The sequence below is a fragment of the Corvus moneduloides genome, chromosome 17, assembly GCF_009650955.1.
Source record: "Corvus moneduloides isolate bCorMon1 chromosome 17, bCorMon1.pri, whole genome shotgun sequence".
Taxonomy (NCBI): Eukaryota; Metazoa; Chordata; class Aves; order Passeriformes; family Corvidae; genus Corvus; species Corvus moneduloides.
In genome coordinates, this window is record NC_045492.1 from 2,056,284 (window position 1) to 2,081,151 (window position 24,868).

Below are 24,868 nucleotides of genomic sequence, written 5' to 3' on the forward strand. Positions count from 1 at the left end.
GTTGCCAGACCATCGAGGCAAAGCTGCAAGCTGAGCTGCAGGAAGCTCGTAGGGAAATCCAGGCAGCGCAGAAGAGGCACGAGGAAGGACTACGAGGCATCAAAGAGGAAATGAATGTCCTCCTTGAGCAGAGGGAGGCTCTACAAAAGCAGGTGAGTGAAACAGCAGTGGCACTGCAGCATCCAGCAGGGGGTCTGTGCCCTTCTTGCTTTTCCATGGCAGAGCAGCAGCTGCTGGGGTGGTCCCTGGGGCTGCCTCGTGCTCTGGGCTCCTTGGCAGCTGCTCTGCAGGACCCTCAGTGCTCTGCTGAATCTCAGCTGCTGCCCTGGACAGCTGGGCTAGTCCTCTGGGCTGTTGGCCAGCAACCATCAGCATGGATTCCTGCTGGCCTCTTCTTGCTAGCCTTGGTGTGGGAGGTGCTTTTTCAGGTGCCCTTGGTGGGCCACGTAGAGATTGAAACAAGTTGTGTGTATGCATTGTGAATCTGGTGCTCTGAGGACAGGGAGAAATGGAAAGTTGGCCTGTGCCTTTTCTCACAGCCTCTGCTGTGGCTGGCAGTGACAGGCTGTGGCTGTAGCCTCTGACTGCTTTGTTCTGTTTGACTGGAGGTGGGAGAGTTGACATCTCAGCTGGCAGCCTCCAGAGAGTCCCAGGCAACGATTGTTCAGAGAGCCCAGCAAGATGTGAGCTGGGCCCAGGAGCAGTCAAGGCAGAAGCTGTTGGAGGTTGAGCACCTCCAGAAGATGCTGGAGGAGGCAGAACATCAGAACAAGGAGCTGCAAGTGCACCTGAAGAACTTGGAGCTGGAAGGGAGTCAATGGGAAGAAGTGGCACGCCAAAATTCAGGATTTCGGGCTTCCTTGGACGCCCTGGAGAAGGAAAAAGCCAGGTAAATGAAAGCCTGTGGGACTCTGCCTTGTGGGAATGGATTCCCTCTTTGCCATCTTTGCACCTGCCAGGGGCTCTGGCAGCATCTCCTACGTGGCAGAGTTCTGAACTCTCCGTGCAGATGCGTCTCGTTGTCTGGATGTTGTGTTTCATTCTCTTTTCTTTCAAGCCTTCAGTTAGAGTTTTTCTGAAGACAAAGGCTTTTGGAGTAGCTCTTTCCCTCTGGGGGTGTGTTCTGTTGTGAGGTGGGTGTGCTAACACTGCCCAAGCTGCAGTGTAAGGAGCTGGACACATCCAGCAGCTCCGCCTTGGGTCCTGTAACTTGAAGCCTTTGGCATCTGGATCAGCCTGGCAGCCTGATGCCTTTGCTTGGCAGAACCATCTCAAGGCCCTGATTGCTGACCTAGGCCAGATTCCCCTCAAAGGCACCCAAGAACCAAGAATGTCTCTGTTGCATCGCTCCTCAGAAAATGCCCCCAGGTGCCTGGAGGGGCTCAAGCAGGGTCCCTGCCACCCTCCAGAGTCACAGGCAATACTGACTGTGCAAAGAATGCAAGAAACAAGACCAAGGTTGGCGGGGCTCCTCCAGCTGACCAAGTCCTGCCGGTCTTCAGTGCTGCAGGATTCTTCTTCCAAGAAGAAGACAAAGAAAAGGCAGGGCACTCTTGCTTGCCTGCAGGTTGCTGCATCTTCCATCAGGTTGTGCTCCAAGGCTCTGTTGCCACTTCTGCTATCGGCCTGTGTTTCTCCAGCTGGAAGTAGGATGGGTGCTGGTAAATCTTAGGGATCTTCCCCGAGATCCGCTGGCTGTAGGGTGCTGCTCCTCCTACCTGGACATACAAGATGGGGCAAGGAAATGTCTCTTCCATGTTGACCAAACCTTTCCCCCTTGGAGCCTGGGTAGTCAGAAGAAAACTCTTCCTCTCCCCTAATCTCTTCATTGCAAGACTTTGTTAGGTCTGCATTCACATTCCCATCTCAAGAAGAAGGTAGGACATGTAGGCAGGAACTCCCCATTCTTTCATGAATAAAAGCAGAGTGGGCACATGCTGGGCTGTGACTGCAGGGGGAACGAACAAACAGCCACGTTGTTTAGACAAACCTCATCAGACAGAGCAGTTTTCCCCGAGGTGGTGCGAGTCCTAAGAGTTCCTAAAATGTGATACCGTGTAGTAATGAGTTGCATGCTTCCCTTTTAGGCTGGTTCTGTCTCTGGAGGAAAAGAACCTGTGCCTCAGAACACTGGAAGAAAAGAACCAGGCACTGAACAATCAGGTGTCTCAGTTTCGTTCTGCTCTTCACGAGGCCGAGCAGCTCTGTTCAAACCGCACAGGACAACTGCTGGCGCTCAACATCCAGGTAATCTGTGCCCTGGCCTCCTCTTCTCCAGGGACACACATCATCATTTTTGGCTTGGAGGCCCCAACTGCTTTCCCCTCCCAGCAGCATCCACTGCTGCCATGTTCTGCCCCGGGGTGCTGCTGCACCCACAGGCCAAGGCTGGATCTGGTGTCTGCTGCCGATGTTTTCCCCTGTTCTCTCCCGGGTCCCAGCAGGAAATGTGGGAGGAGAAGCAGCAGCAGACTCCTTTGGAGCTTCTCCATCCCTCTGTTAGCAGTGTTGTCCCAGATGGAGTTGGTGCCTGTGCTGGGCACCGAGCAATGTGGGCACACAGACGTGGCTATGGCAGGCTGGGGAGGGCACTTCCACCGCAGCCAGTTCAGCCGGTGTTGAGAGCTGCAGCCTCAAGGATGCCCATTGGCTCCCTTTCCCTGTTTTCAGGACATTTGTTTCCATTGGAATCCTTGGCTCTGTGCCTTCTGTTTTGGGCGTGGTTTTGCCTGAAGTCATTTCTCCTTTGTTGCTTGCTCTACTGCCTGCTCTGCTGCCTCAGGAGCAGCCCTGTCCCTGAGGCTCTGTGCATCTATCTTCCAGATGTGGACCCTGCAGGATGCAGTGCTGGAGATGGAGGCTACCCAGGCAACTCGAGAGAAGCAGCTGCTGCAGGAGCTGGAGGAGTCCCGAGCAGGAGAACGGAGCTTGAGGGACTCTGTGCAGGTGCTGGAGGCTGAGGTGTCTGAGCTGCGTAGGAAGCTCCAGAGCTCTGATGACAAAGCACTTTCATTGGCCATAAAGTTTAACACCTCAGAGCTGGAGCTGAGGAAGACACAGGCTCAGTGGGACAATCTCAGAGCCTGCAACCAGGAGCTGCAGCAGGAGTTGGAGGAAAGTGAGCAAGGTAGAGCTTCTCCTCTCGCACCCACTGCCCCATCCTGTCTCGCCAGCAGGGATCTCTGATCCCATGCAGAGCAAAAGTGCCCAGAGATGGCAGAGGGGAAGAACAACCAGCAGGAGATTTATCCATCCAGTGCCAGTGAAAGCTTTTTCTCGAGAAAGATGCCGTGGCTGGCAGTGCCATCTGGCTGTGCTATGGCTGATCCCGTGCACAGGTGGTGCCTTTCAGGTGCTGTGTCTGTGCTGAGGAGCTGTAGCTGGATGCCTCAGCTCGATTCCCCCCAACTCCAGGCCCTGCCAGAGCCTCCAGGCTATTGGCCTCTCTGGAGCAGGGCTGCACAGGCATCCCCGCTCCTTTGTCTCTCTTGGATTGCTCACTCTGCACAAGCCCAAGAGCAAAGACACTTTCCTGTTCCTCTGAACCTTACCCCTTTGATTCCTGCTTTTTTCTCCTTCATTTCTGTCAGCTTTGGAAGCCCTTGTGGCCTTAGGGCCTGCAAACACAGGCAGGCCGAGGAGACAGTGCTGTTGTCCCTGCAGGATGCACATCAGTTTGCCTTTGCTTTGCTGTTCTCATTCTCCTTCTCCTTCCTGCTGCAGCGATGTGGAGGGCAGAACACCAGAAGACCTCTCAAGAAACTGCCCTGGAGAAAGAGGCCATTGCCCTGAAGGAAGAGGCTGTGACTCTTCATCAGGAGGTGGCATCTCTGCAGAGGAAACTGGAGAGCCTGGAGAAGGAAAGGAAGGATGTGCTGGTGAGAAGGGCAGATGCCATGAAGGGCCATTTCCTAGCTATGTTTGGCCCTTGTGTTAATAGTTCTAAGGAGCACCTCTTTGCAGTTGAACTTGTCAAATTGCATTCTTCTGAATAAGGAGGAAAAGATGTTGTAGTCATGTCAAAGCCAGTTAGTGCTGAGGCTGCTGGTTTTCCTCCATGCTGGAGTTTTGTGCCCTACAAGCTGTAGTTCTCAATGTCCACACTGGCTCTATGGACATTGCATGGGTTGGGCAATTCCTCGTGTCCAAACCCACGTTCAGATTTCAAATACCTGGACCTGGAACGAGGGGTGAGAAGGCCAAGTTTGCTGTTAATAGAAAGGTGTTTGGCCTTGGCCATCAGAGAGCAGCCAGTGGGGAGAAAAGAGAGAAAAGCAAAGTGCTGATGCAGATAAGGAAGTGTGCCTGCAAGGGGAGAACTCGTCCTGAGTGGCAGCAGAGAATGACAGACTGATGTGGCCATTGCTGCTCCAAGAGAGGGCAGTGGGGCTCTTGGGGATGGTGCCATGGAAACTCTACACAGGAGAGCTCAAAAACCACTCCTGTCAGCCCAACTGCAGGGAATGAATTGCTGGGGGTGTTTGCTCTTCCCTTTCTCCCTGATGGAGAGCACATCCTCATTTAGGCACTGCCTAAATCCTGCTTAGCATGGGCTTGGAATCCTGGCTGCAGTTCTGGCAGCTGCTCCCCAAAGGAACACTCGAGTGGAGCTGCAAGAGGTCGGGGAAGGGCAGAAAGGGAGCTGGGACGGGCTGAGTGAGCTGGGAAAGACTCAGCGTCAAGGGTGGCCCCAGCAAAGGTCTGAGGCATCCCGAGAGGCAGAGAGAGAGGGGCAGCCTTTGCCTGCCTGTGGCAGGAGTCCCGATCTGGTATGAAAAGCAAACCCAGAGAGGGAATGAGTGACCTCCCTGTTTTGGCAGCGTGAACGGGAACTGTACGAGGAGCAGATGAGAGATCTGAAAAAGAAGAATGAAATGAAAACACCTGAAATTCCAAGAAAGGAAACAACGCAACAATTGGACACTGAAAATGAAGGAAAACAGGAAGAGTTGGAGCATATGGCTGCTGCTTTGAAAGAAGGCAGTGGGAACACTCAAGTCCTGTGTGCTCCACTGGCCAAGGGTAAAATTGCCAAAGAGGCTCTGAAGAAACGCTTGGCCTTCCTGAAGGGAAAGAGTCATCCCCAGGTAGGCACTGGCATTGATCTTCAGCCCACGTCAACGTCTCTCAGTGATTCCAATGAAGTTTCCCATGAAGAGGTGGGATTCTAGATCCCTGTCAGTCTAGGCCTGCTTGGGCAAAGCAGCCCGGGCTGCAGCAGGCAGCCTTGTGTGTCTGCCTGGCTCCAGCCAGAGACCATTGGCTGCCAGATTGTTTGCTGGCACGCCTGGAACGACTGATGCAGCTCTGGAGCTGCTGTTCAAATCAGCTCCAGGCCAAAAGCTGGGCGTGGGGAATTGCTTCTCCCGTGCCCAGGCAAGGGGAGGCAACAGGTGGGGGTTGGATTTGGTGTGGAAAGGAATGGAGCAGGTGAGCAGAGTGATGGACTGAAGTGAGCAGAGTTCTGTAGCGAGGGCTGAAGAGCAGCTGCACTGCTGGAGCTTTGAGGATGCTTGCTGAGATGGAGATATCTGAGGGACAGCTCTTGTGGTGTTTGAAATAAGGGAATCATCTCCTCTCTGAATACCCAGCAGGCTGTTGGAGCAGAAGGGAAGCGGCTGTCAGAGCGCTCCAGGAAGGGTGTGGAATGTGTGCGGGACCAGGTTGCAGCAGCAGCAAACGACAAGCCAGAGAAGCGTGAGCTCAGGAGAACTTTTGAGGTAAAGTGGGCTTTCGCTGCCTCTGCAGAGCCTCAGGCTCCTCTGGAGCATGACACGTGTGCCCAGGCAGTGCTCTGGAGTCCTCTGCTTGTTTCCTTGCCTCTCCCTGTCCCTGCTGTGGGCGCACCCTTTTGTTTGTTCTCTCTGTTGTGGCAGCCCATGGCTTTCACAAAGGCACCTTCACTCCGCTGCCTCCCTCCCTGGCCCCGTGTCCCCGGACACACACTGGCCTCTCCTGCACAGCCCCCAGCGAGAGCTCTTTGCCCCCAGTGTTGTCTGGTGCAATTGAGGGTCTCTGAGCAGAGATCTCCTCGCCTTGATGTCCAGAGGTCCTTTTGCCCCATGTTTGCTGACAGGTTTCTGTGACCCTTTCTCCCATCCAACGTGCAGGTGGAACCTGCAGGGAGGAGTGTCCAGAGAATCTTTAGGAAAGTTTATCTCTCGGGTACCATTAGAGTGGATGCTCCCCAGTCTGCCCAGCACAGCAGGTCGACTTCTGGACAGGTGAGAACAGTGTCTTCCTTGGTGGGAGGAACACAGCCCTTGGCAAAGCACATGTCCCTCAGAAAGCAGAGGAGCAGCTGTGAGCTGAGCTGTTTTCCCCAAGCCAGGCAAGCCCTGAGCGCTGCTCCCAGGGCTGGCATCTCCTCTGCTCCAGAGCAGACAGAGGGCACCGTGCTGGAGCTGCTGTGGCTGCAGCCGCTGCAGAGCCAGCAGGAGGTGGGAGCAGCTGGCTCTCTGCTGCCAGCCAGCCCAGCAGCCACAAGCCCGTGGTGTCAGGAAAGAAGAGTTGGAGTTTCAAGGCCTCAGCAGTGCTTGAAGGCTCATTCTCCCCCTGGGCTTCATTGCTCACATTGTGCCCTGCTCCCGTTTGGAATGCTCTGAAGTTTGGGAGAGGGAGAGTTTGCTCCCTGTCCCTGGGCTGGCTGTGCAGGAGCTTGCTGTTCAGATCAGCTCCAGGCCAAAAGCTGGGCATGGGGATCTGCTTCTCCCGTGCCCAGGCAAGGGGAGGCAACACGTGGGGGTGAGCAGAGTGATGGACTGAAGTGAGCAGAGTTTTGTAGCGAGGGCTGAACAGCAGCTGCACTGCTGGTGCTTAGAGTAAAGTGTATTGGCAGTTGTGGAAGATGCAGTATTTTTGGGTGAGCACACAGAATTTGGGGCAGGGCTGTTTTTCGGGAAGGAGCAATCTGGTGCCAGGCAAGCCAGCAGGGCCTGACACAGCACTTCCAAGGAAACAGCGCCAGAGGCTTTTGGCAGCCCAGGGTATGGGAGCTGCAGAGGGCAGATGCTGTGAAACTTTGAGCCCAGAGCACAGGAGCTCCCTGTCCTCTGGCTGCCTGCGAGGTGGCACTGGCTGGCTCTGCACAGGGCTCCTGAGGAAGGGCTTGAGCTGTACCTTGTCCTGCTTCCAGGTTTCCCAGGAGCAAGAGTCGTCGAGCAGGGCTCTGGAGCAGCTGCACCAGGAACTGGCCCAGGTGTGCAGAGAGAAGGAGCTGCTGGGCCAGGAGAAGGCTGCCCTTGAGGGCCGACTGGCAGCCATGGAGTGTCGCCAACAAGACCTTTCCAAGCAGCTGGCAGAGACCAGGTAAAGGCAGGGAGGAGACCCTTTCCGGATGCTTTTACTTTGCATGGACAGAAGATGGAAGTCTCAAGAAAAAGAAATATGCCACAATGTGAAGGTTATTTTTCTGACATCTAAAGCCAGCAAAGCTGTCATGAGCCTTGGGCTTCTGTTTGTGCCGCCCAGCACACTCGTGTGGGAAGTCAAAAGCAAGCCACCCGGCCCTGAATTGAGTAGTAGTTAAACCATGCAGCTGTTGAGTGAAACCTCATGTTTTTCTTGGGTTTAGTTCCTTGTTCTGGGCATTGAACATCCCTCTTTCCTTCCTAAGTAGCTTGACACAATCCTGATCTTCAGAACTGAAGCTTCATCTTCAGAATTCCAGGCTCTGACCTTGGGATGTTGGCAGTAGCACGCTGCCATTCAGGGGGAAGCCAGAGGCTCCTGCTGAAAATGCTGAGGGCCTTCAGCTTCCAAGCACACTCTTGAGAAGTGTGAGGCAGGACCTAGAGCTGGTTAGAGAGCAGCAGGGAAACCTCTTTGGAATTGTTGACAGCCCCTGGGGATTCTTGCTGAGGGTTGATGGGCACCCACCTGTCAAACCTGCCAAGGTCCCTTTGGATGGTCCCTCTCACTCTCCAAAGAAGGACAAGACTTGGGCTACTGCCTGCTTAGCTGGCAACACTAAAATAAAGGTGGCAAGTCTAGTCCTTGACCATGCAGGAGTTTAAACTGCAGTCTCTGCATTCAGGTAGTTGTTGTTCAGACAACATAGTGTTCTGAATTTTTACAAGTGCTGCCACGACCATGAGATTTTACTGTATCATGCAAAGTAGTTCTTGAAGTCTCCTAAATACAGGGTGTCTGGAAAATTATGTACCTTTATGTCCATGATGAAGAGAGTTAACAAGTCAGGGGTGAGCCAGGACGAGAGTCTGTTCTGTCCCCCTGCAGAGCAGCTTGGAAGTGCTGATGAGAGAAGGGCTGTGAGCAGAGGCTGGGCTTTTGCTCGTCGGCCCAGCCTGTGTGGGCACAGCTAGCCAGGGTCATAGGTCAGGAACAGCAGCTGAAGGTTCGGCTGTTGAGGTCACGTTGGGCTGGGCTGTCTGTGCTGTGCCAGGCCATAAGGAAGGCCTGGGCACTCCCTCAGAGGGCCCTGCTTTGCTATTGAAATGGCACAAATGGGCCTTCTCTGTACAAGTTTCCATGCGAGCCATTTGGCATTCTCAGGCCTGGGGACCTTGAGCCACATTGTCCTGGAATAACTGCCTGGGAGTGTCAGGAGCGAGCAGCTCATGTCTCTCCGTATTTGCAACCTGTAGGTCAGCGAAGGAGAGCCTGGAATCCAGCCTGTTTGCTGCTCAGCAGCAGATATCTCAGCTGGAGATCACCAGCAACCATCTGGAGGCTCAAGTGCTCACAGTCACACAGGCCAAGGAGGCGCTACAAGGTGAGAACCTCGTGTGCTTTGTTTGTGGTGCCGCCCCTGCCTAGAGAAGCTGCTGTAAAGCCTCCTCTGTCTGCAGGGCTTCTGAGGAGCGGTGGGGCTGGAGGCAGGGCCCTCCTACGCCGACACTGGAAGGGCCTGAGTCAGTAAAGGCAGTAAAGACTCTGAATCTTGCTGTTGGTCATGTTTGCAGGAGAAGTGCAGTGCCTCCAACGTGAGCTGGAAGCAGAGAGAGCTCTCAGGAAGCAGGAGCAGGAAGTCACAGCGCAACAGCTCTTGCAGGCAGAGCAGCAGCGTCAGGAAAGCCTCAGGCTTCAGGGAACTGCTCAGCAGGTGGAAATAAACAAGCTCCTGCAAGACCTGGTAGGTGACAATAGGCTTCTGAATTGTCCAAGCCGGCCCTGGGGGCTGGTTTAGCACCAGCAGAGCCTGAGGGTGTGAAAGGGCAGCAATCCTCTGCCAGAGGCCTCCCGCTGCTGGGCCGGGCAGGAGAGGCGGCGGCTCGGACTCGGAGGCGCGTGAAGACCCCCAGGATGGTGCTGGGCCACTAAATGCAGCCACGGCTTCCGTGAGGGCGTAAGACGAGTTCCAGAGCAGCTTGGGCAGTGCCCACCCAAAGCGTGGCAGCCCAGGGCAGGATCTTCCCCGAGTCCCACCTGCCACGGAGCAGATGCCAGCGTGGAGCAGATGCCAACAGTGCTGCTGGCTGCAGGCGTGGGAACTCGGTTCCTGTCTTGCTGTGCTCCCACGGTGGACAGAGGGATTAGCTTTGGGCTGGAAGCAAATGGAACAGGCCCCGGTCCTTCAGTCCTTCTGACTGGGGCATCAGGGTGCCAGAAGGTGACACCTCCTTTTCTGAATGGTTGGACTCAATGCTGGTGCAGGTCTTTCCCAACAGAAATGATTCCATGGTTCTGTGATTCTTGCACCTGCTGAGCCTCCTTTTAAATTCCCTGACAGGACACGGTTTCTGGAGAGCAGAGAGCCAGTGCTGTTGTCTTTTCAGGTTGGGGTTTGTGGGAGGGATGAAGCTTCACATTTTTCAGCGAGGAGCTTGCCTGGGGACTGCAACTTGAAGATTTTTCCTCCCTTCCTCAGGCAAGTGAGCGGGAAAGGCACCATGCAGAGATGCAGGAGACGCTGCAGCAATGGGGAAAAGAGAAGGCAGAGAGAGAGCAGGAGCACGAGAAGGTGCTGTTTGAGATGAGGCAGAAAGTTGCCACCCTGCAGGCTCAAAGAGAAGAGGAACGAACTAGATTTGAAAATGCCAAGCGAGAGGTAATGATTGTGCAAGGAGAATTGGTGTGATTTTTTGCAAGGCTGGAGCTGTGGGAGATGGCAGGCTATGGGGCTGTGTGGAGCATGCCCTCCATGTCTTCTACATTGAATTTGGGGAGGTGAAAGGTGAACAGGGCTATCTTTGGGCCCAGGAATGAGCCCTCTCCTAGGAAGCCAGGCAGAAACATCAGCTTTCCGTTGGGATTTTTGTGCTGCTCTTGTGCTCTGTTTTTCCAAGACTTACCTCGGAGGATCTGCACTGTTCTCTTACGGGTCCTCTTTTGGTGTGCACTGGTCGGTGTCCATAGCCAAACGGAGTTTGTAGGACTTTTCTTTTGTGGGCACAGGGAGGGCGCAGCAGGAACGCTGACAAGAGAAAAATCTTTTTAAAGACTCGCCTGGAGTATTTCTGAACAGCAACCCAGAGATGTCTCCTGGGCTGTGTTCTAAGTCACTTCCTGGGAAGCTGTGTCCCCCCCAGGGCAGACAGTGGCCCAGGGGAGCAGCAGCCGAGTGCTCTGAGAGCGCGTGAGCCCATCAGTCTTTGCCTCTTGGCACACAGAGTTTGCAGGGCAAGTGTCAAGCCCTCTGCTTTTTCCTTCTGTGCAGGTCCTGCTGGAAAAGCAGAAGGAGAAGAATTCTTTATCAGAGACACTGCTCCAAACTCGGGGACAGCTAAGCCGAGCCTGCCAGCAGGTGCAGCAGCTCAGGCAGGAGGTGAAAGAGCAGCAAGAGAAGGGGCAGGTAAGTCTGAGCAGGCAGGGAACAGAGTGCAGGGCAGTGGCAGGGGCACAAAAGGCAGGTGCTGGGAGTGAGGAGGCAAGGGCTGCTTCAGGCCCTGGCAGCACAGAGCCTGGCAAGCTCCAGAGCTCAGGCCCGGGAAGGAAGGCTTGCAATGGAAGCAGAGCTGGGTAGAGAAGCCAAAAGAAGTCGCTGAAGGAATGGGATTTTGAGACAGCAAGTGGGAAAAGCTGAGCCTGAGGGCAGGTCCCAGGAAGTTGCTCTGCATTTTGTTGCCAGACCATCGAGGCAAAGCTGCAAGCTGAGCTGCAGGAAGCTCGGAGGGAAATCCAGGCAGCGCAGAAGAGGCACAAGGAAGAACTACGAGGCATCAAAGAGGAAATGAATGTCCTCCTTGAGCAGAGGGAGGCTCTACAAAAGCAGGTGAGTGAAACAGCAGTGGCACTGCAGCATCCAGCAGGGGGTCTGTGCCCTTCTTGCTTTTCCATGGCAGAGCAGCAGCTGCTGGGGTGGTCCCTGGGGCTGCCTCGTGCTCTGGGCTCCTTGGCAGCTGCTCTGCAGGACCCTCAGTGCTCTGCTGAATCTCAGCTGCTGCCCTGGACAGCTGGGCTAGTCCTCTGGGCTGTTGGCCAGCAACCATCAGCATGGATTCCTGCTGGCCTCTTCTTGCTAGCCTTGGTGTGGGAGGTGCTTTTTCAGGTGCCCTTGGTGGGCCACGTAGAGATTGAAACAAGTTGTGTGTATGCATTGTGAATCTGGTGCTCTGAGGACAGGGAGAAATGGAAAGTTGGCCTGTGCCTTTTCTCACAGCCTCTGCTGTGGCTGGCAGTGACAGGCTGTGGCTGTAGCCTCTGACTGCTTTGTTCTGTTTGACTGGAGGTGGGAGAGTTGACATCTCAGCTGGCAGCCTCCAGAGAGTCCCAGGCAACGATTGTTCAGAGAGCCCAGCAAGATGTGAGCTGGGCCCAGGAGCAGTCAAGGCAGAAGCTGTTGGAGGTTGAGCACCTCCAGAAGATGCTGGAGGAGGCAGAACATCAGAACAAGGAGCTGCAAGTGCACCTGAAGAACTTGGAGCTGGAAGGGAGTCAATGGGAAGAAGTGGCACGCCAAAATTCAGGATTTTGGGCTTCCTTGGACGCCCTGGAGAAGGAAAAAGCCAGGTAAATGAAAGCCTGTGGGACTCTGCCTTGTGCGAATGGATTCCCTCTTTGCCATCTTTGCACCTGCCAGGGGCTCTGGCAGCATCTCCTACGTGGCAGAGTTCTGAACTCTCCGTGCAGATGCGTCTCGTTGTCTGGATGTTGTGTTTCATTCTCTTTTCTTTCAAGCCTTCAGTTAGAGTTTTTCTGAAGACAAAGGCTTTTGGAGTAGCTCTTTCCCTCTGGGGGTGTGTTCTGTTGTGAGGTGGGTGTGCTAACACTGCCCAAGCTGCAGTGTAAGGAGCTGGACACATCCAGCAGCTCCGCCTTGGGTCCTGTAACTTGAAGCCTTTGGCATCTGGATCAGCCTGGCAGCCTGATGCCTTTGCTTGGCAGAACCATCTCAAGGCCCTGATTGCTGACCTAGGCCAGATTCCCCTCAAAGGCACCCAAGAACCGAGAATGTCTCTGTTGCATCGCTCCTGAGAAAATGCCCCCAGGTGCCTGGAGGGGCTCAAGCAGGGTCCCTGCCACCCTCCAGAGTCACAGGCAATACTGACTGTGCAAAGAATGCAAGAAACAAGACCAAGGTTGGCGGGGCTCCTCCAGCTGACCAAGTCCTGCCGGTCTTCAGTGCCGCAGGATTCTTCTTCCAAGAAGAAGATAAAGAAAAGGCAGGGCACTCTTGCTTGCCTGCAGGTTGCTGCATCTTCCATCAGGTTGTGCTCCAAGGCTCTGTTGCCACTTCTGCTATCGGCCTTTGTTTCTCCAGCTGGAAGTAGGATGGGTGCTGGTAAATCTTAGGGATCTTCCCCGAGATCCGCTGGCTGTAGGGTGCTGCTCCTCCTACCTGGACATACAAGATGGGGCAAGGAAATGTCTCTTCCATGTTGACCAAACCTTTCCCCCTTGGAGCCTGGGTAGTCAGAAGAAAACTCTTCCTCTCCCCTAATCTCTTCATTGCAAGACTTTGTTAGGTCTGCATTCACATTCCCATCTCAAGAAGAAGGTAGGACATGTAGGCAGGAACTCCCCATTCTTTCATGAATAAAAGCAGAGTGGGCACATGCTGGGCTGTGACTGCAGGGGGAACAAACAGCCACGTTGTTTAGACAAACCTCATCAGACAGAGCAGTTTTCCCCGAGGTGGTGCGAGTCCTAAGAGTTCCTAAAATGTGATACCGTGTAGTAATGAGTTGCATGCTTCCCTTTTAGGCTGGTTCTGTCTCTGGAGGAAAAGAACCTGTGCCTCAGAACACTGGAAGAAAAGAACCAGGCACTGAACAATCAGGTGTCTCAGTTTCGTTCTGCTCTTCACGAGGCCGAGCAGCTCTGTTCAAACCGCACAGGACAACTGCTGGCGCTCAACATCCAGGTAATCTGTGCCCTGGCCTCCTCTTCTCCAGGGACACACATCATCACCTTTGGCTTGGAGGCCCCAACTGCTTTCCCCTCCCAGCAGCATCCACTGCTGCCATGTTCTGCCCCGGGGTGCTGCTGCACCCACAGGCCAAGGCTGGATCTGGTGTCTGCTGCCGATGTTTTCCCCTGTTCTCTCCCGGGTCCCAGCAGGAAATGTGGGAGGAGAAGCAGCAGCAGACTCCTTTGGAGCTTCTCCATCCCTCTGTTAGCAGTGTTGTCCCAGATGGAGTTGGTTCCTGTGCTGGGCACCGAGCAATGTGGGCACACAGACGTGGCTATGGCAGGCTGGGGAGGGCACTTCCACTGCAGCCAGTTCAGCCGGTGTTCAGAGCTGCAGCCTTAAGGATGCCCATTGGCTCCCTTTCCCTGTTTTCAGGACATTTGTTTCCATTGGAATCCTTGGCTCTGTGCCTTCTGTTTTGGGCGTGGTTTTGCCTAAAGTCATTTCTCCTTTGTTGCTTGCTCTACTGCCTGCTCTGCTGCCTCAGGAGCAGCACTGTCCCTGAGGCTCTGTGCATCTATCTTCCAGATGTGGGCCCTGCAGGATGCAGTGCTGGAGATGGAGGCTACCCAGGCAACTCGAGAGAAGCAGCTGCTGCAGGAGCTGGAGGAGTCCCGAGCAGGAGAACGGAGCTTGAGGGACTCTGTGCAGGTGCTGGAGGCTGAGGTGTCTGAGCTGCGTAGGAAGCTCCAGAGCTCTGATGACAAAGCACTTTCATTGGCCATAAAGTTTAACACCTCAGAGCTGGAGCTGAGGAAGACACAGGCTCAGTGGGACAATCTCAGAGCCTGCAACCAGGAGCTGCAGCAGGAGTTGGAGGAAAGTGAGCAAGGTAGAGCTTCTCCTCTCGCACCCACTGCCCCATCCTGTCTCGCCAGCAGGGATCTCTGATCCCGTGCAGAGCAAAAGTGCCCAGAGATGGCAGAGGGGAAGAACAACCAGCAGGAGATTTATCCATCCAGTGCCAGTGAAAGCGTTTTCTCGAGAAAGATGCCGTGGCTGGCAGTGCCATCTGGCTGTGCTATGGCTGATCCCGTGCACAGGTGGTGCCTTTCAGGTGCTGTGTCTGTGCTGAGGAGCTGTAGCTGGATGCCTCAGCTCGATTCCCCCCAACTCCAGGCCCTGCCAGAGCCTCCAGGCTATTGGCCTCTCTGGAGCAGGGCTGCACAGGCATCCCCGCTCCTTTGTCTCTCTTGGATTGCTCACTCTGCACAAGCCCAAGAGCAAAGACACTTTCCTGTTCCTCTGAACCTTACCCCTTTGATTCCTGCTTTTTTCTCCTTCATTTCTGTCAGCTTTGGAAGCCCTTGTGGCCTTAGGGCCTGCAAACACAGGCAGGCCGAGGAGACAGTGCTGTTGTCCCTGCAGGATGCACATCAGTTTGCCTTTGCTTTGCTGTTCTCATTCTCCTTCTCCTTCCTGCTGCAGCGATGTGGAGGGCAGAACACCAGAAGACCTCTCAAGAAACTGCCCTGGAGAAAGAGGCCATTGCCCTGAAGGAAGAGGCTGTGACTCTTCATCAGGAGGTGGCATCTCTGCAGAGGAAACTGGAGAGCCTGGAGAAGGAAAGGAAGGATGTGCTGGTGAGAAGGGCAGATGCCATGAAGGGCCATTTCCTAGCTATGTTTGGCCCTTGTGTTAATAGTTCTAAGGAGCACCTCTTTGCAGTTGAACTTGTCAAATTGCATTCTTCTGAATAAGGAGGAAAAGATGTCGTAGTCATGTCAAAGCCAGTTAGTGCTGAGGCTGCTGGTTTTCCTCCATGCTGGAGTTTTGTGCCCTACAAGCTGTAGTTCTCAATGTCCACACTGGCTCTATGGACATTGCATGGGTTGGGCAATTCCTCGTGTCCAAACCCACGTTCAGATTTCAAATACCTGGACCTGGAACGAGGGGTGAGAAGGCCAAGTTTGCTGTTAATAGAAAGGTGTTTGGCCTTGGCCATCAGAGAGCAGCCAGTGGGGAGAAAAGAGAGAAAAGCAAAGTGCTGATGCCGATAAGGAAGTGTGCCTACAAGGGGAGAACTCGTCCTGAGTGGCAGCAGAGAATGACAGACTGATGTGGCCATTGCTGCTCCAAGAGAGGGCAGTGGGGCTCTTGGGGATGGTGCCATGGAAACTCTACACAGGAGAGCTCAAAAACCACTCCTGTCAGCCCAACTGCAGGGAATGAATTGCTGGGGGTGTTTGCTCTTCCCTTTCTCCCTGATGGAGAGCACATCCTCATTTAGGCACTGCCTAAATCCTTCTTAGCATGGGCTTGGAATCCTGGCTGCAGTTCTGGCAGCTGCTCCCCAAAGGAACACTCGAGTGGAGCTGCAAGAGGTCGGGGAAGGGCAGAAAGGGAGCTGGGATGGGCTGAGTGAGCTGGGAAAGACTCAGCGTCAAGGGTGGCCCCAGCAAAGGTCTGAGGCATCCCGAGAGGCAGAGAGAGAGGGGCAGCCTTTGCCTGCCTGTGGCAGGAGTCCCGATCTGGTATGAAAAGCAAACCGAGAGAGGAAATGAGTGACCTCCCTGTTTTGGCAGCGTGAACGGGAATTGTACGAGGAGCAGATGAGAGATCTGAAAAAGAAGAATGAAATGAAAACACCTGAAATTCCAAGAAAGGAAACAACGCAACAATTGGACACTGAAAATGAAGGAAAACAGGAAGAGTTGGAGCATATGGCTGCTGCTTTGAAAGAAGGCAGTGGGAACACTCAAGTCCTGTGTGCTCCACTGGCCAAGGGTAAAATTGCCAAAGAGGCTCTGAAGAAACGCTTGGACATCCTGAAGGGAAAGAGTCATCCCCAGGTAGGCACTGGCATTGATCTTCAGCCCACGTCAACGTCTCTCAGTGATTCCAATGAAGTTTCCCATGAAGAGGTGGGATTCTAGATCCCTGTCAGTCTAGGCCTGCTTGGGCAAAGCAGCCCGGGCTGCAGCAGGCAGCCTTGTGTGTCTGCCTGGCTCCAGCCAGAGACCATTGGCTGCCAGATTGTTTGCTGGCACGCCTGGAAGGACTGATGCAGCTCTGGAGCTGCTGTTCAAATCAGCTCCAGGCCAAAAGCTGGGCATGGGGAATTGCTTCTCCCGTGCCCAGGCAAGGGGAGGCAACAGGTGGGGGTTGGATTTGGTGTGGAAAGGAATGGAGCAGGTGAGCAGAGTGATGGACTGAAGTGAGCAGAGTTCTGTAGCGAGGGCTGAAGAGCAGCTGCACTGCTGGAGCTTTGAGGATGCTTGCTGAGATGGAGATATCTGAGGGACAGCTCTTGTGGTGTTTGAAATAAGGGAATCATCTCCTCTCTGAATACCCAGCAGGCTGTTGGAGCAGAAGGGAAGCGGCTGTCAGAGCGCTCCAGGAAGGGTGTGGAATGTGTGCGGGACCAGGTTGCAGCAGCAGCAAAAGACAAGCCAGAGAAGCGTGAGCTCAGGAGAACTTTTGAGGTAAAGTGGGCTTTCGCTGCCTCTGCAGAGCCTCAGGCTCCTCTGGAGCATGACACGTGTGCCCAGGCAGTGCTCTGGAGTCCTCTGCTTGTTTCCTTGCCTCTCCCTGTCCCTGCTGTGGGCGCACCCTTTTGTTTGTTCTCTCTGTTGTGGCAGCCCATGGCTTTCACAAAGGCACCTTCACTCTGCTGCCTCCCTTCCTGGCCCCGTGTCCCCGGACACACACTGGCCTCTCCTGCACAGCCCCCAGCGAGAGCTCTTTGCCCCCAGTGTTGTCTGGTGCAATTGAGGGTCTCTGAGCAGAGATCTCCTCACCTTGATGTCCAGAGGTCCTTTTGCCCCATGTTTGCTGACAGGTTTCTGTGACCCTTTCTCCCATCCAACGTGCAGGTGGAACCTGAAGGGAGGAGAATCAGCACTTTTAGGAGAGTGTTCCCCCACACTACTTTACATTGCCTGTCTCCCAGTCTGACCAGCAAAATGCATCAACCTCTGAAAGACAAGAGTCCTCCAGTAGCTCAGGGGAGCTGCAGCCCTCGTGCTGAGGCACAGCCCGTGGAGAAAGGGGTCAGTGGCCCGAATGCGTGCTTTGGGAATCAAAGCTGGGTTCCTAAATCCTGTTGGAACTCTCTCTCCCAGACCTGTGGTGGCTGAGGGTTGTAGGAGGGAAGGGTTTGCCAGCCGTGAACTGGACTTGTTGATCATCTGAGCTCCGTTCAGGGGCAGTGTGGGAGCCTGTTCCTTTCCCCTTCCCCAGGGGCAGAGTGTTGGTGAGGGCTGGAGTTGGAGGCTGTGTCTGCCCCCACAGCTGGTACCGTGGGGCTGCGGATGCTCCTGCCCGCGTGGGCTTGACTGAGCTGGGCTTTCTGCCTCTTTCAGGTGTCCTTGCTGCAGTCACAGCTGGCCCGAGACCGGCAGGACAACCTGGAGAGCTGTGCAGGGGGCAGGCAGGAGATGCTCCCGTTGAGTCACAAGGACCTCCTTACTTCCTAGGCTTGTCAGAGAGGAGCCAGGGTGCAGCTGGATGCAGTCGTAGCCTCAGATTTTGTCCATAGTTTATGTTTAAAGGATTGCAGGTGTAACTGTAGGATTGTAGGATAATAGGTGTAATTGAACCTTTCTACAACTGTGTTCCATAGGATGAAGGATATATTTATAGAAAATAAAGTGATTTATAGAAAAATAAAATGATCATGATTAAATGAAAAGATCTTTATCAGAGTTCTTGACTACCCAGTACAGAGAACTATAACTTCCACTATAGTGCATTACATTTGAAGCAACATGGAAGCAGTTATATTCAAGCCAGCAAAACCTATTATTAATTAAAGATTGATGCTTCTCACCCAAACCAGTGACCGTGGGCAAATATTTCTGTCAGCCTCAAGGAGTGACCTTGAGGGGCATCCTCACTCCAGGGAGGAATCTGCAGATGGGAGACACGTGACATGAACCACTTTGGTGAGGGCAGGAGAATCCTGCCATGTGTGGAGCTCTTCCATTTGTCCTTAGGAAACTGCAACCTGTTTTTTCTCCGAGTCACAGAATCTCAGGCTGGGGGAGGCTGGAGGCACCTCTGGAGGTCACCTTGCCCAGCCCCCTGCTCCGTCAGGGCCACCCAGAGCCGGCTGCCCAGGATGTGTCCAGGTGGCTTTTGAGTCTCTCCAGGGATGGAGACTCCACCACCTCCCCGGGCACCTGCACCAGTGCTCGGCCACCCTCCCAGTGCAGAAGTGTGTCCTGAGCTCGGAGGGCCCCTCCTATGTGTCAGTCTGTGCCCGTGGCTCCTGGGGCTGTCCCTGGCCCCATCCCCTCTGCAGCCTCCCCCCGGGTATTTGTCCACAGGGAGGAGATGCCCTGAGCCTGCTCTGCTCCAGGCTGGGCAGTCGCAGCTCTCTCAGCCTCTCCTCATGGCAGAGATGCTGCAGTCCCTCCATCACCTTGATGGCCCTGTGCTGGACTGTCTCCAGTCTGTCCCTGTCTCCTGTACTGGGCAGCCCAGCTCTGGGCCCAGCACTCCAGGGCTGCCCTCACTGGTGTGGAGCAGAGCGGAAGGATCCCCTCCCTCCGCCGGCTGTGACACAGCTCCCAGTGCAGCCCAGGACGCTGTTCTGCATTGCTGCAGGAGCACATTTCTGGCTCATGGGCATCCTGGTGTCCAGCAGGACCCTGCCAAACTTTAGTTTTCCAACTGGGTGGCCCCCAGCAGATACAGGTGCCTGTGGTTGTTCCTCCCCAAGGACAGGACTCAGCACTCGTCATTGAACTGTCACCCTCGTTGAACTGTCGTCCCTCTGGATGGCAGCACTCCTCTCTGGCGTATCAGCCACTCCCCCGCTTTTGTGGGAGGGCACAGCCTGCCCCATCACCCAGATGACTAACAAAGGTGTCAGAAAGGACTGCACTCAGCACTGTCCTCCGGGGTACAGCACTAGACTTCATGCCCCTGATCACCAGGGATCCAAGAAGGTAGATTTGGTGCAAGGTGTCTTTGCTTGTATGTACGTATTCAGAAAGATTTGGCACGATTTACAGGGATTTCTGTTCCATATCTCATGTGGGAAAAAATGTAATGATCCATGCTCACTCTGACTAGTGGCAAAAGCGGTCCTGTTGTTGGTGACAGTGGATGTCACCTGCATGGCAGCTGTGCCAGGCTGGTGTGACATACTGTGGGAAGGAGCACTCTGAGGGAGGTAAAAGCTGGGGTGTAGAGATCATTTGAAGGCTGTTCTTCAAGCCATATAAGTCCCTGGTTTGTGGGCTTATATGGCTTGATCAGGGACAATTCCTAGGCAAGGGCTGAAACTGTGATTCTGTGAGCTCCTTTCCCTTCCAGATCAGTTTTTCCATTAATGATGAGTGATCGAAGTTGAAACTTGCCCAGCTGATAATACACTCATCTTCCTATGACCTTTGACAGGAGGGAGGAGTTCTTGATCCTGGAGACGCTCAAGAACTGCCTGAGGATGAGAAGGTCAGGGGTTGAGGCTGTGAAAAGTACATTTGATAGTGTTGGCTTTCGCAGATGGGTTGTGCATTGTAATGTTGGCTCCGTGAGAGTGGTTCTGTTGTTACGAGGGGAGGAGACTGGGTGTTGACTTTCACTGGGGTTTAGAGCTATGTTTAACAGGAAGGTTGTACTGAGGTAGGAGGATGGTTGTAATTGGATAACATCTAAGCAGTGAGGGAATCGAAACCTCTTGAATGTATGGAAAAGTAACAACTGCCCTAGACAAAGACAACTGCACACGCTCTAAAAAGGTGGGACAGGCGAGGAGCCATGTTAATTAGTTCAGAAAAGGTTTTAATATGAAAAATTATTTATAAATATGTAACTAGCTGATGCAATACCCAGGGGTATATAAGGGGGGTTGCTGCTGTTGACTGCGTGCCTCTGGCTGTGGCTCTGCACCCAGCGCTGTTACCTTTTGCCTTTGTTGACTTTGTCCCTTATTAAATCTTTCCAACTTTGAAAAGTGAGTTCTATTTCTCACAAGGGCCTAATTTAGAATAAGATAACTTAGCAAGGTGAAAAGCAGAATCACAGCCCTGGCTGACAGGAGATCAATTGAGCAGGGAACTTGTGATCAACCTCATCTCAGAAAGGACGAATGTGGAAGAAAACATTGTGGAAGAAGAATCAAGTTATCCAGAAGGAGTGAACAGACATTGCTGTGGAAGCAGTAGGGGAGGGGGAGAATAGTCAGGGAGCTCTTGAGCCAGGCATCCACCAGGTGTGAGGACCAGAGGAAGCTACAGGAGCTGTCTGTCATCTTCAAAAAAGCCTGGCCATTGAAGGTGGTTCCTGAGAACAGCAAAGAGTGTTACACCAGTCTTAAAGATGGGCACAAAAAAAGGAGGGTCTGAAGAACTACAGGCTAATCAGCTCCTTTGGAATCCCTGGGAAGGTGATGGAGCAAATGGTCCTGGACACCCTTTCAAGCAACTGCGAGGGAAGGGCACTGGGAACGGCCAGCACAGATTTACCACGGGGAAATCGTGGCTGGCCGACCTGATGGACTCTGTGAATAATGGGGGACCAGGGACGGTGCTGCCTGACATTGCAAAACATTCAACAGCCACACAGTCTCCTTACAGCTGGGCTGGCGAGGTATGGACCGAGTGAGCAGCGAAGTGAATGGCAAACTGCCCGAGCCAGCGGGCTCAGTACTGCTGGATCAGGTGCAGGAAGTGGCCAGGCTGTGGTGACAGCACGCACTGATCCTCCCTGGAGCCAGTATTACTGTTGATTAACGACTAATATTTACATGCAGAGGCTGTCTCCTCTAAGCAGATGTGTGTCATGAAACTTTACACCGGCTGTTTATTCCGTCAGGATTGTACACATTCATTACAAAGTACTTCCTGGCTAATACATAAACCTTACGTTCCTAGAACTAATTTACCCACCTCTGCCCCTTACTGGAAGTCCTTTTATGGTCTTAGAGGGTTATCTAAAGGGGTCTCTGGTGGTCGTATTTGCTGAGAGCCCCCAAAATTGTAAGTGACCTTGCCTTGAACTTCTCTTAGAGCGTGCACTGGTGTTCCTTGTTACAGAACTTTGTCACAAATCCCACTTAGGTTCCTTATTATCTCTTTATCCACTGCTTTCAGCTCTGTTTAGCATCCTGTGTGTGTACTTTTACATTCTTTTATCTAATTTGCTAGTTAGTCTTTAAGCTCTATTTTGCAACCGAAAATTTCTATTCTCCATGTTGTCTGTCACAGTGAGTGGCAGCGATGCATCTTCCTGGCGGGAGCCACCGCCCATTTCTACGGTCCCTGAGGCTGACGGATGTGCCACGCACTGATGTCACGTCCAGCCTCAGCTCAGCTTGCATCCCTTGCCCAGACATGGGAGACCCACAGGCAGGAGAGACAGAAGCCGTGTGCTCAGGCTACCCTGCCTTGAAGGCACGTAAGCCTCCACTTTCTACAGCTGCTCAAGGGTCAGGGCACCTGGCAGTGAGCCTTCAGCACCGAGTGATGGCATCCCACTTTTGCAGTCTTGGCCCAACTGGATGACCTGGTCTCCTCAGGAGCTGCCCTTTGACCTTGTCAGGGACCACCCAATGGACATGATGCCATGGCAGCTTGGCACCCCCTGGATTTGCCATCCCTAGCGTGATGGTTCACCTCAGCATAGAATCCCCGACTGGTCTGGGATGGAGGGACCTCAAAGCTCATCCTGTGCCCCCCCCGGCCACGGGCAGGGACATCTGCCACCAGACCAGGCTGCTCCAAGGCCCCTCCAACCTGGCCTTGGACACTTCCAGGCATGGGGCAGCCACAGCTTCTCTGGGCACCCTGTGCCAGGGCCTCCCCACCCTCCCAGGGAAGAATTTCTTCTAACCCTGCCCTCTGGAATGGAAAGCCATTCCCCTTGTCCTGGCATTCCAGGCCCACTCCCAGCTCCCCTGGAGCCCCTTTAGGCACTGGAAATGGCTCTAAGGTCTCCCCGGAGCCTTCTCTTCTCCAGGCTGAACACCCGCAGCTCTCCCAGCCCGGCTCGGAGCAGAGGGGCTCCGGCCCTTGGAGCATCTCTGCAGCCTCTCTGAACTCACTCCAGCAGCTCCACATCCTTCTGATGTTGGACCCCAGGGCTGGAGGCAGCTCTGCAGGTGGGATCTCAGCCAAGCAGGGCAGAGGGGCAGAATCCCCCTGTCCCCTGCTGCCCACGCTGTGAGGTCAGCCCAGGACATAGGGGGTTTCTGGGTGACAGTGCAAGGGGCTGGGGCACGTTGAGCTTTTTATCCACCAACACCCCCAAGTCCTTCTCCCCAGGGCGACTCTCGATCCATTCTCTGCCCAGCCCGAGTCTGTGCTTGGGACTGCCCTGATCGCTCTGCGCCGCCCCTTTCTTCACCCGCCAGCCAATCAGCGCGTGGCTCCGGAGGCGCAGGAAGGGCTGAACCAATGGGAGCGCAGCGCGCCTCACGGCGACGGCCAATCAGAGTGCGGTGGCCGTGAGGGACGGGCTGGGGCGGGGGAGAAATGGCGGCAAGAGAGGGAGAGGGGAGGAACACTGGGCGGCCTGAGGGGACCCGCCCGCCGTTTCGGAGGCTCCCAAGCTCTTCAGCTGCCGTCGCGCAGTCCCCCCTCCGCACCGCTTTGCTTGAGAAGGGAGGGGCGGCTCCTGCCGAAACCGCGCTTGGGGAAAACTCCCCACAGGGGTTGGCTGGGCCAGGGGAGGGCGTGGGTGTGCGCCAGCGGTTCCCGCCTCAGCAAAACGTCCCCTCAGGGGTTGGCTGGGCGGAGTCACGACAGGACGGGACGCTCCAGAAGGACCCAAAAAAGACCCCAAACCCCTTTGGAATGTCAGGAAAACTAATCCAAAGCCACCAGAGGCTTATGTCCAAAAAGGAGACAAAGAAACCCTGTTACTTTATTTGCATAAAGGCAGAGATCATGGCCATTTCCTGTGGGATCTCTCAAGTTGTTGGAGGATCCAGCCTCCTTTTTATCCTAATTTCCTGGCCACATTTCCCTCTGTCTTTCCCCGTTGGCTGAGGTACTTGAGAGGTACAGACTTCCCGAATTGCCTAGGAACAGACTCCCTTCCAATGTGTACTCTCCCCTTCCCTCTCCCCCCCTCCCCCCTGTTTTCTTTTGCCTTGTGTTTCTGTTCTTTTTCTCTAAGTCCAGGGATTTAAGGCAGTCTTGAGTGAGTAACACTCCGTGTCAATTAGTGGAATTCCTATGGAATTTTTGGTTCCTCCCATTGCTTCTTTTACCTCTCAGTATCTGGCTTTATGTACAGCAGGCCCACAGTTTGTTTGTAAAGACGACTTCTCATTCCTGTCAGGAATTTAAACAAAACTGACGAAAATGGAGTAAATTTGAATAAATATGAGTAATTTTGAATCAGGGGGATGGGAAGCAGAAGAATTAGTTTGTTAGGAACAATGCATCTAGCTTGGTCAGCATACCAGAGCAGGAAGAAAAGATAAGAGACCACTGATAAGGGCAGCGGGAGTCTCGGACAGACATCCTGTGCTCAGCCCAAAACTAGCTCAAACCAGTCTCGAAGCTTAAACTCAGGCCAGGGGTATAAAGAGCATGCACAGGGAGGAAAGGTGAAAAGTTCAGGATGAGGAAGACTCCTGACTTCATCGAAACAAGACCCTCGGAGACCCTTACCAAAGCCAACAGACAACACTGCGCACGCAAAACGTAGATGTAAATGACTTTTGGGTTCCTTATAATACGAAGTGAGGCTGGGCGGGGTTAGGTGATGAATATGTATAGGCGTATTGGGAAACTTAATGAATATGGAACTTGTAACCTGATAAATACCAAGCTGAATGCAGCTGTCAGCACGCATGGTTTTGGAGGAGCTATTCCCCATGCGTTCCAGTGCTGGAATAAACATACCTACTTTACTACTTATTTAGTAGTGGAGTCTTTCCCGCTCATCATTTTGGCGAGCAGCCAGGAGAAACTCTGTCCAGCTGCAGGATCGGCTTAGGAGCGGATGTCCTAGGCACGCCCCAGGGCTTTCCTGGAGGATCTCCGCCCCTCGGCTCGCTCACTGCGGCGGACAGACAACAACCTGCTGAAACTGCGGATAAACGGTATGCTTTGCATTTAGGGTGCCTGTGAGTCGTACGCATGGCCAGGGCTGCTGGTAAGCCGCGAGGAGACGTCCCGCGCACAGTGTAGTCCCTGTGAGGGTAAAGGTGGGGCTTACGAGCAACCGGCTACCGGAGCCGGCAAGGGGGAATCACTGACCGACAGAGCGGCTGCCGGTGATCCTGAGAGCGGATCGGGTGATTCCAAAAAGGGGGGGACCCCTCCGGAGCTTGTCACCATGTCGGGAAAATGTAAGCGGGACCCTGAAGCTATTACAAGTGAGTGTTGTGAACATTTTTGCTACTAGTAGCTGGTTTGAATGTTGTTGTGTTGCTTATATGTCTGCTGTGGATATTGGTTGTTGTTGGATTGCTTTCATGTGTATGTGGCTGTATATTAGCTCGCCTATTTGTTTGTAAATCTTGGGTGGGCGTGTTGCCGTGTGTTGTTTGAGAGTGTGATATTGAAGCATTTGTTTGGGGAGGTGCTTGCTTGTTGGATTTGGAATCATAGCTGGGAGAACCCCTTCCCCTCAGTGGTTCGGTTTGGATTTGTG

At 53.9% G+C, this 24,868-nt stretch overlaps 3 protein-coding genes across 4 annotated transcripts in view; all 3 read left to right on the plus strand.

Moving 5' to 3' along the window:
* Positions 1–2,760, plus strand: part of LOC116452688 (centrosome-associated protein CEP250-like) — a 50,536-nt gene extending 47,776 nt beyond the window's left edge. The window contains exons 20-22 of the mRNA XM_032127343.1: positions 9–152; positions 609–889; positions 2,088–2,760. Of these exons, the coding sequence (XP_031983234.1) occupies positions 9–152; positions 609–889; positions 2,088–2,622 (960 nt within the window). The 3' untranslated portion in view covers positions 2,623–2,760. The remainder of the gene's footprint in view (positions 1–8; positions 153–608; positions 890–2,087) is intronic.
* A 48-nt stretch (positions 2,761–2,808) lies between these two features.
* Positions 2,809–13,817, plus strand: LOC116452689 (centrosome-associated protein CEP250-like). Its single transcript, XM_032127344.1, has 14 exons — positions 2,809–3,127; positions 3,724–3,878; positions 4,821–5,087; positions 5,592–5,720; positions 6,111–6,224; positions 7,136–7,308; positions 8,607–8,734; positions 8,925–9,094; positions 9,830–10,009; positions 10,619–10,753; positions 11,030–11,173; positions 11,630–11,910; positions 13,105–13,264; positions 13,800–13,817. The coding sequence occupies exons 1-14, from the start codon at positions 2,824–2,826 to the stop codon at positions 13,815–13,817; spliced, it is 2,358 nt and encodes a 785-aa protein (XP_031983235.1). The 5' UTR covers positions 2,809–2,823.
* Positions 13,037–18,939, plus strand: LOC116452765 (golgin subfamily A member 6-like protein 2). 2 transcript variants are annotated; one of them, XM_032127470.1, is made up of 7 exons: positions 13,037–13,264; positions 13,841–14,144; positions 14,741–14,895; positions 15,838–16,104; positions 16,609–16,737; positions 17,128–17,304; positions 17,617–18,939. In XM_032127470.1, exons 2-7 carry the CDS (start codon positions 13,841–13,843, stop codon positions 17,728–17,730), a joined length of 1,146 nt encoding a protein of 381 aa, XP_031983361.1. In that variant the 5' UTR covers positions 13,037–13,264; the 3' UTR covers positions 17,731–18,939. The 2 variants fall into 2 exon arrangements, with proteins under 2 accessions (XP_031983361.1, XP_031983362.1); XM_032127471.1 differs by lacking the exon at positions 17,128–17,304.
* Positions 18,940–24,868: the final 5,929 nt, after the last annotated feature.

Excerpts from the sequence above, each read along its gene's own strand:
- LOC116452689 (XM_032127344.1), top strand. The coding sequence starts at position 2,824 with ATGTGGACCCTGCAGGATGCAGTGCTGGAGATGGAGGCTACCCAGGCA. Across the intron at positions 8,735-8,924 it reads GGCCAAGGAGGCGCTACAAG|GAGAAGTGCAGTGCCTCCAA; the intron begins GTGAGAACCTCG and ends TCATGTTTGCAG. Across the intron at positions 10,754-11,029 it reads AGCAGCAAGAGAAGGGGCAG|ACCATCGAGGCAAAGCTGCA; the intron begins GTAAGTCTGAGC and ends TTTTGTTGCCAG.
- LOC116452765 (XM_032127470.1), top strand. The coding sequence starts at position 13,841 with ATGTGGGCCCTGCAGGATGCAGTGCTGGAGATGGAGGCTACCCAGGCA. Across the intron at positions 14,145-14,740 it reads GTTGGAGGAAAGTGAGCAAG|CGATGTGGAGGGCAGAACAC; the intron begins GTAGAGCTTCTC and ends TTCCTGCTGCAG. Across the intron at positions 16,738-17,127 it reads AGCTCAGGAGAACTTTTGAG|GTGGAACCTGAAGGGAGGAG; the intron begins GTAAAGTGGGCT and ends TCCAACGTGCAG.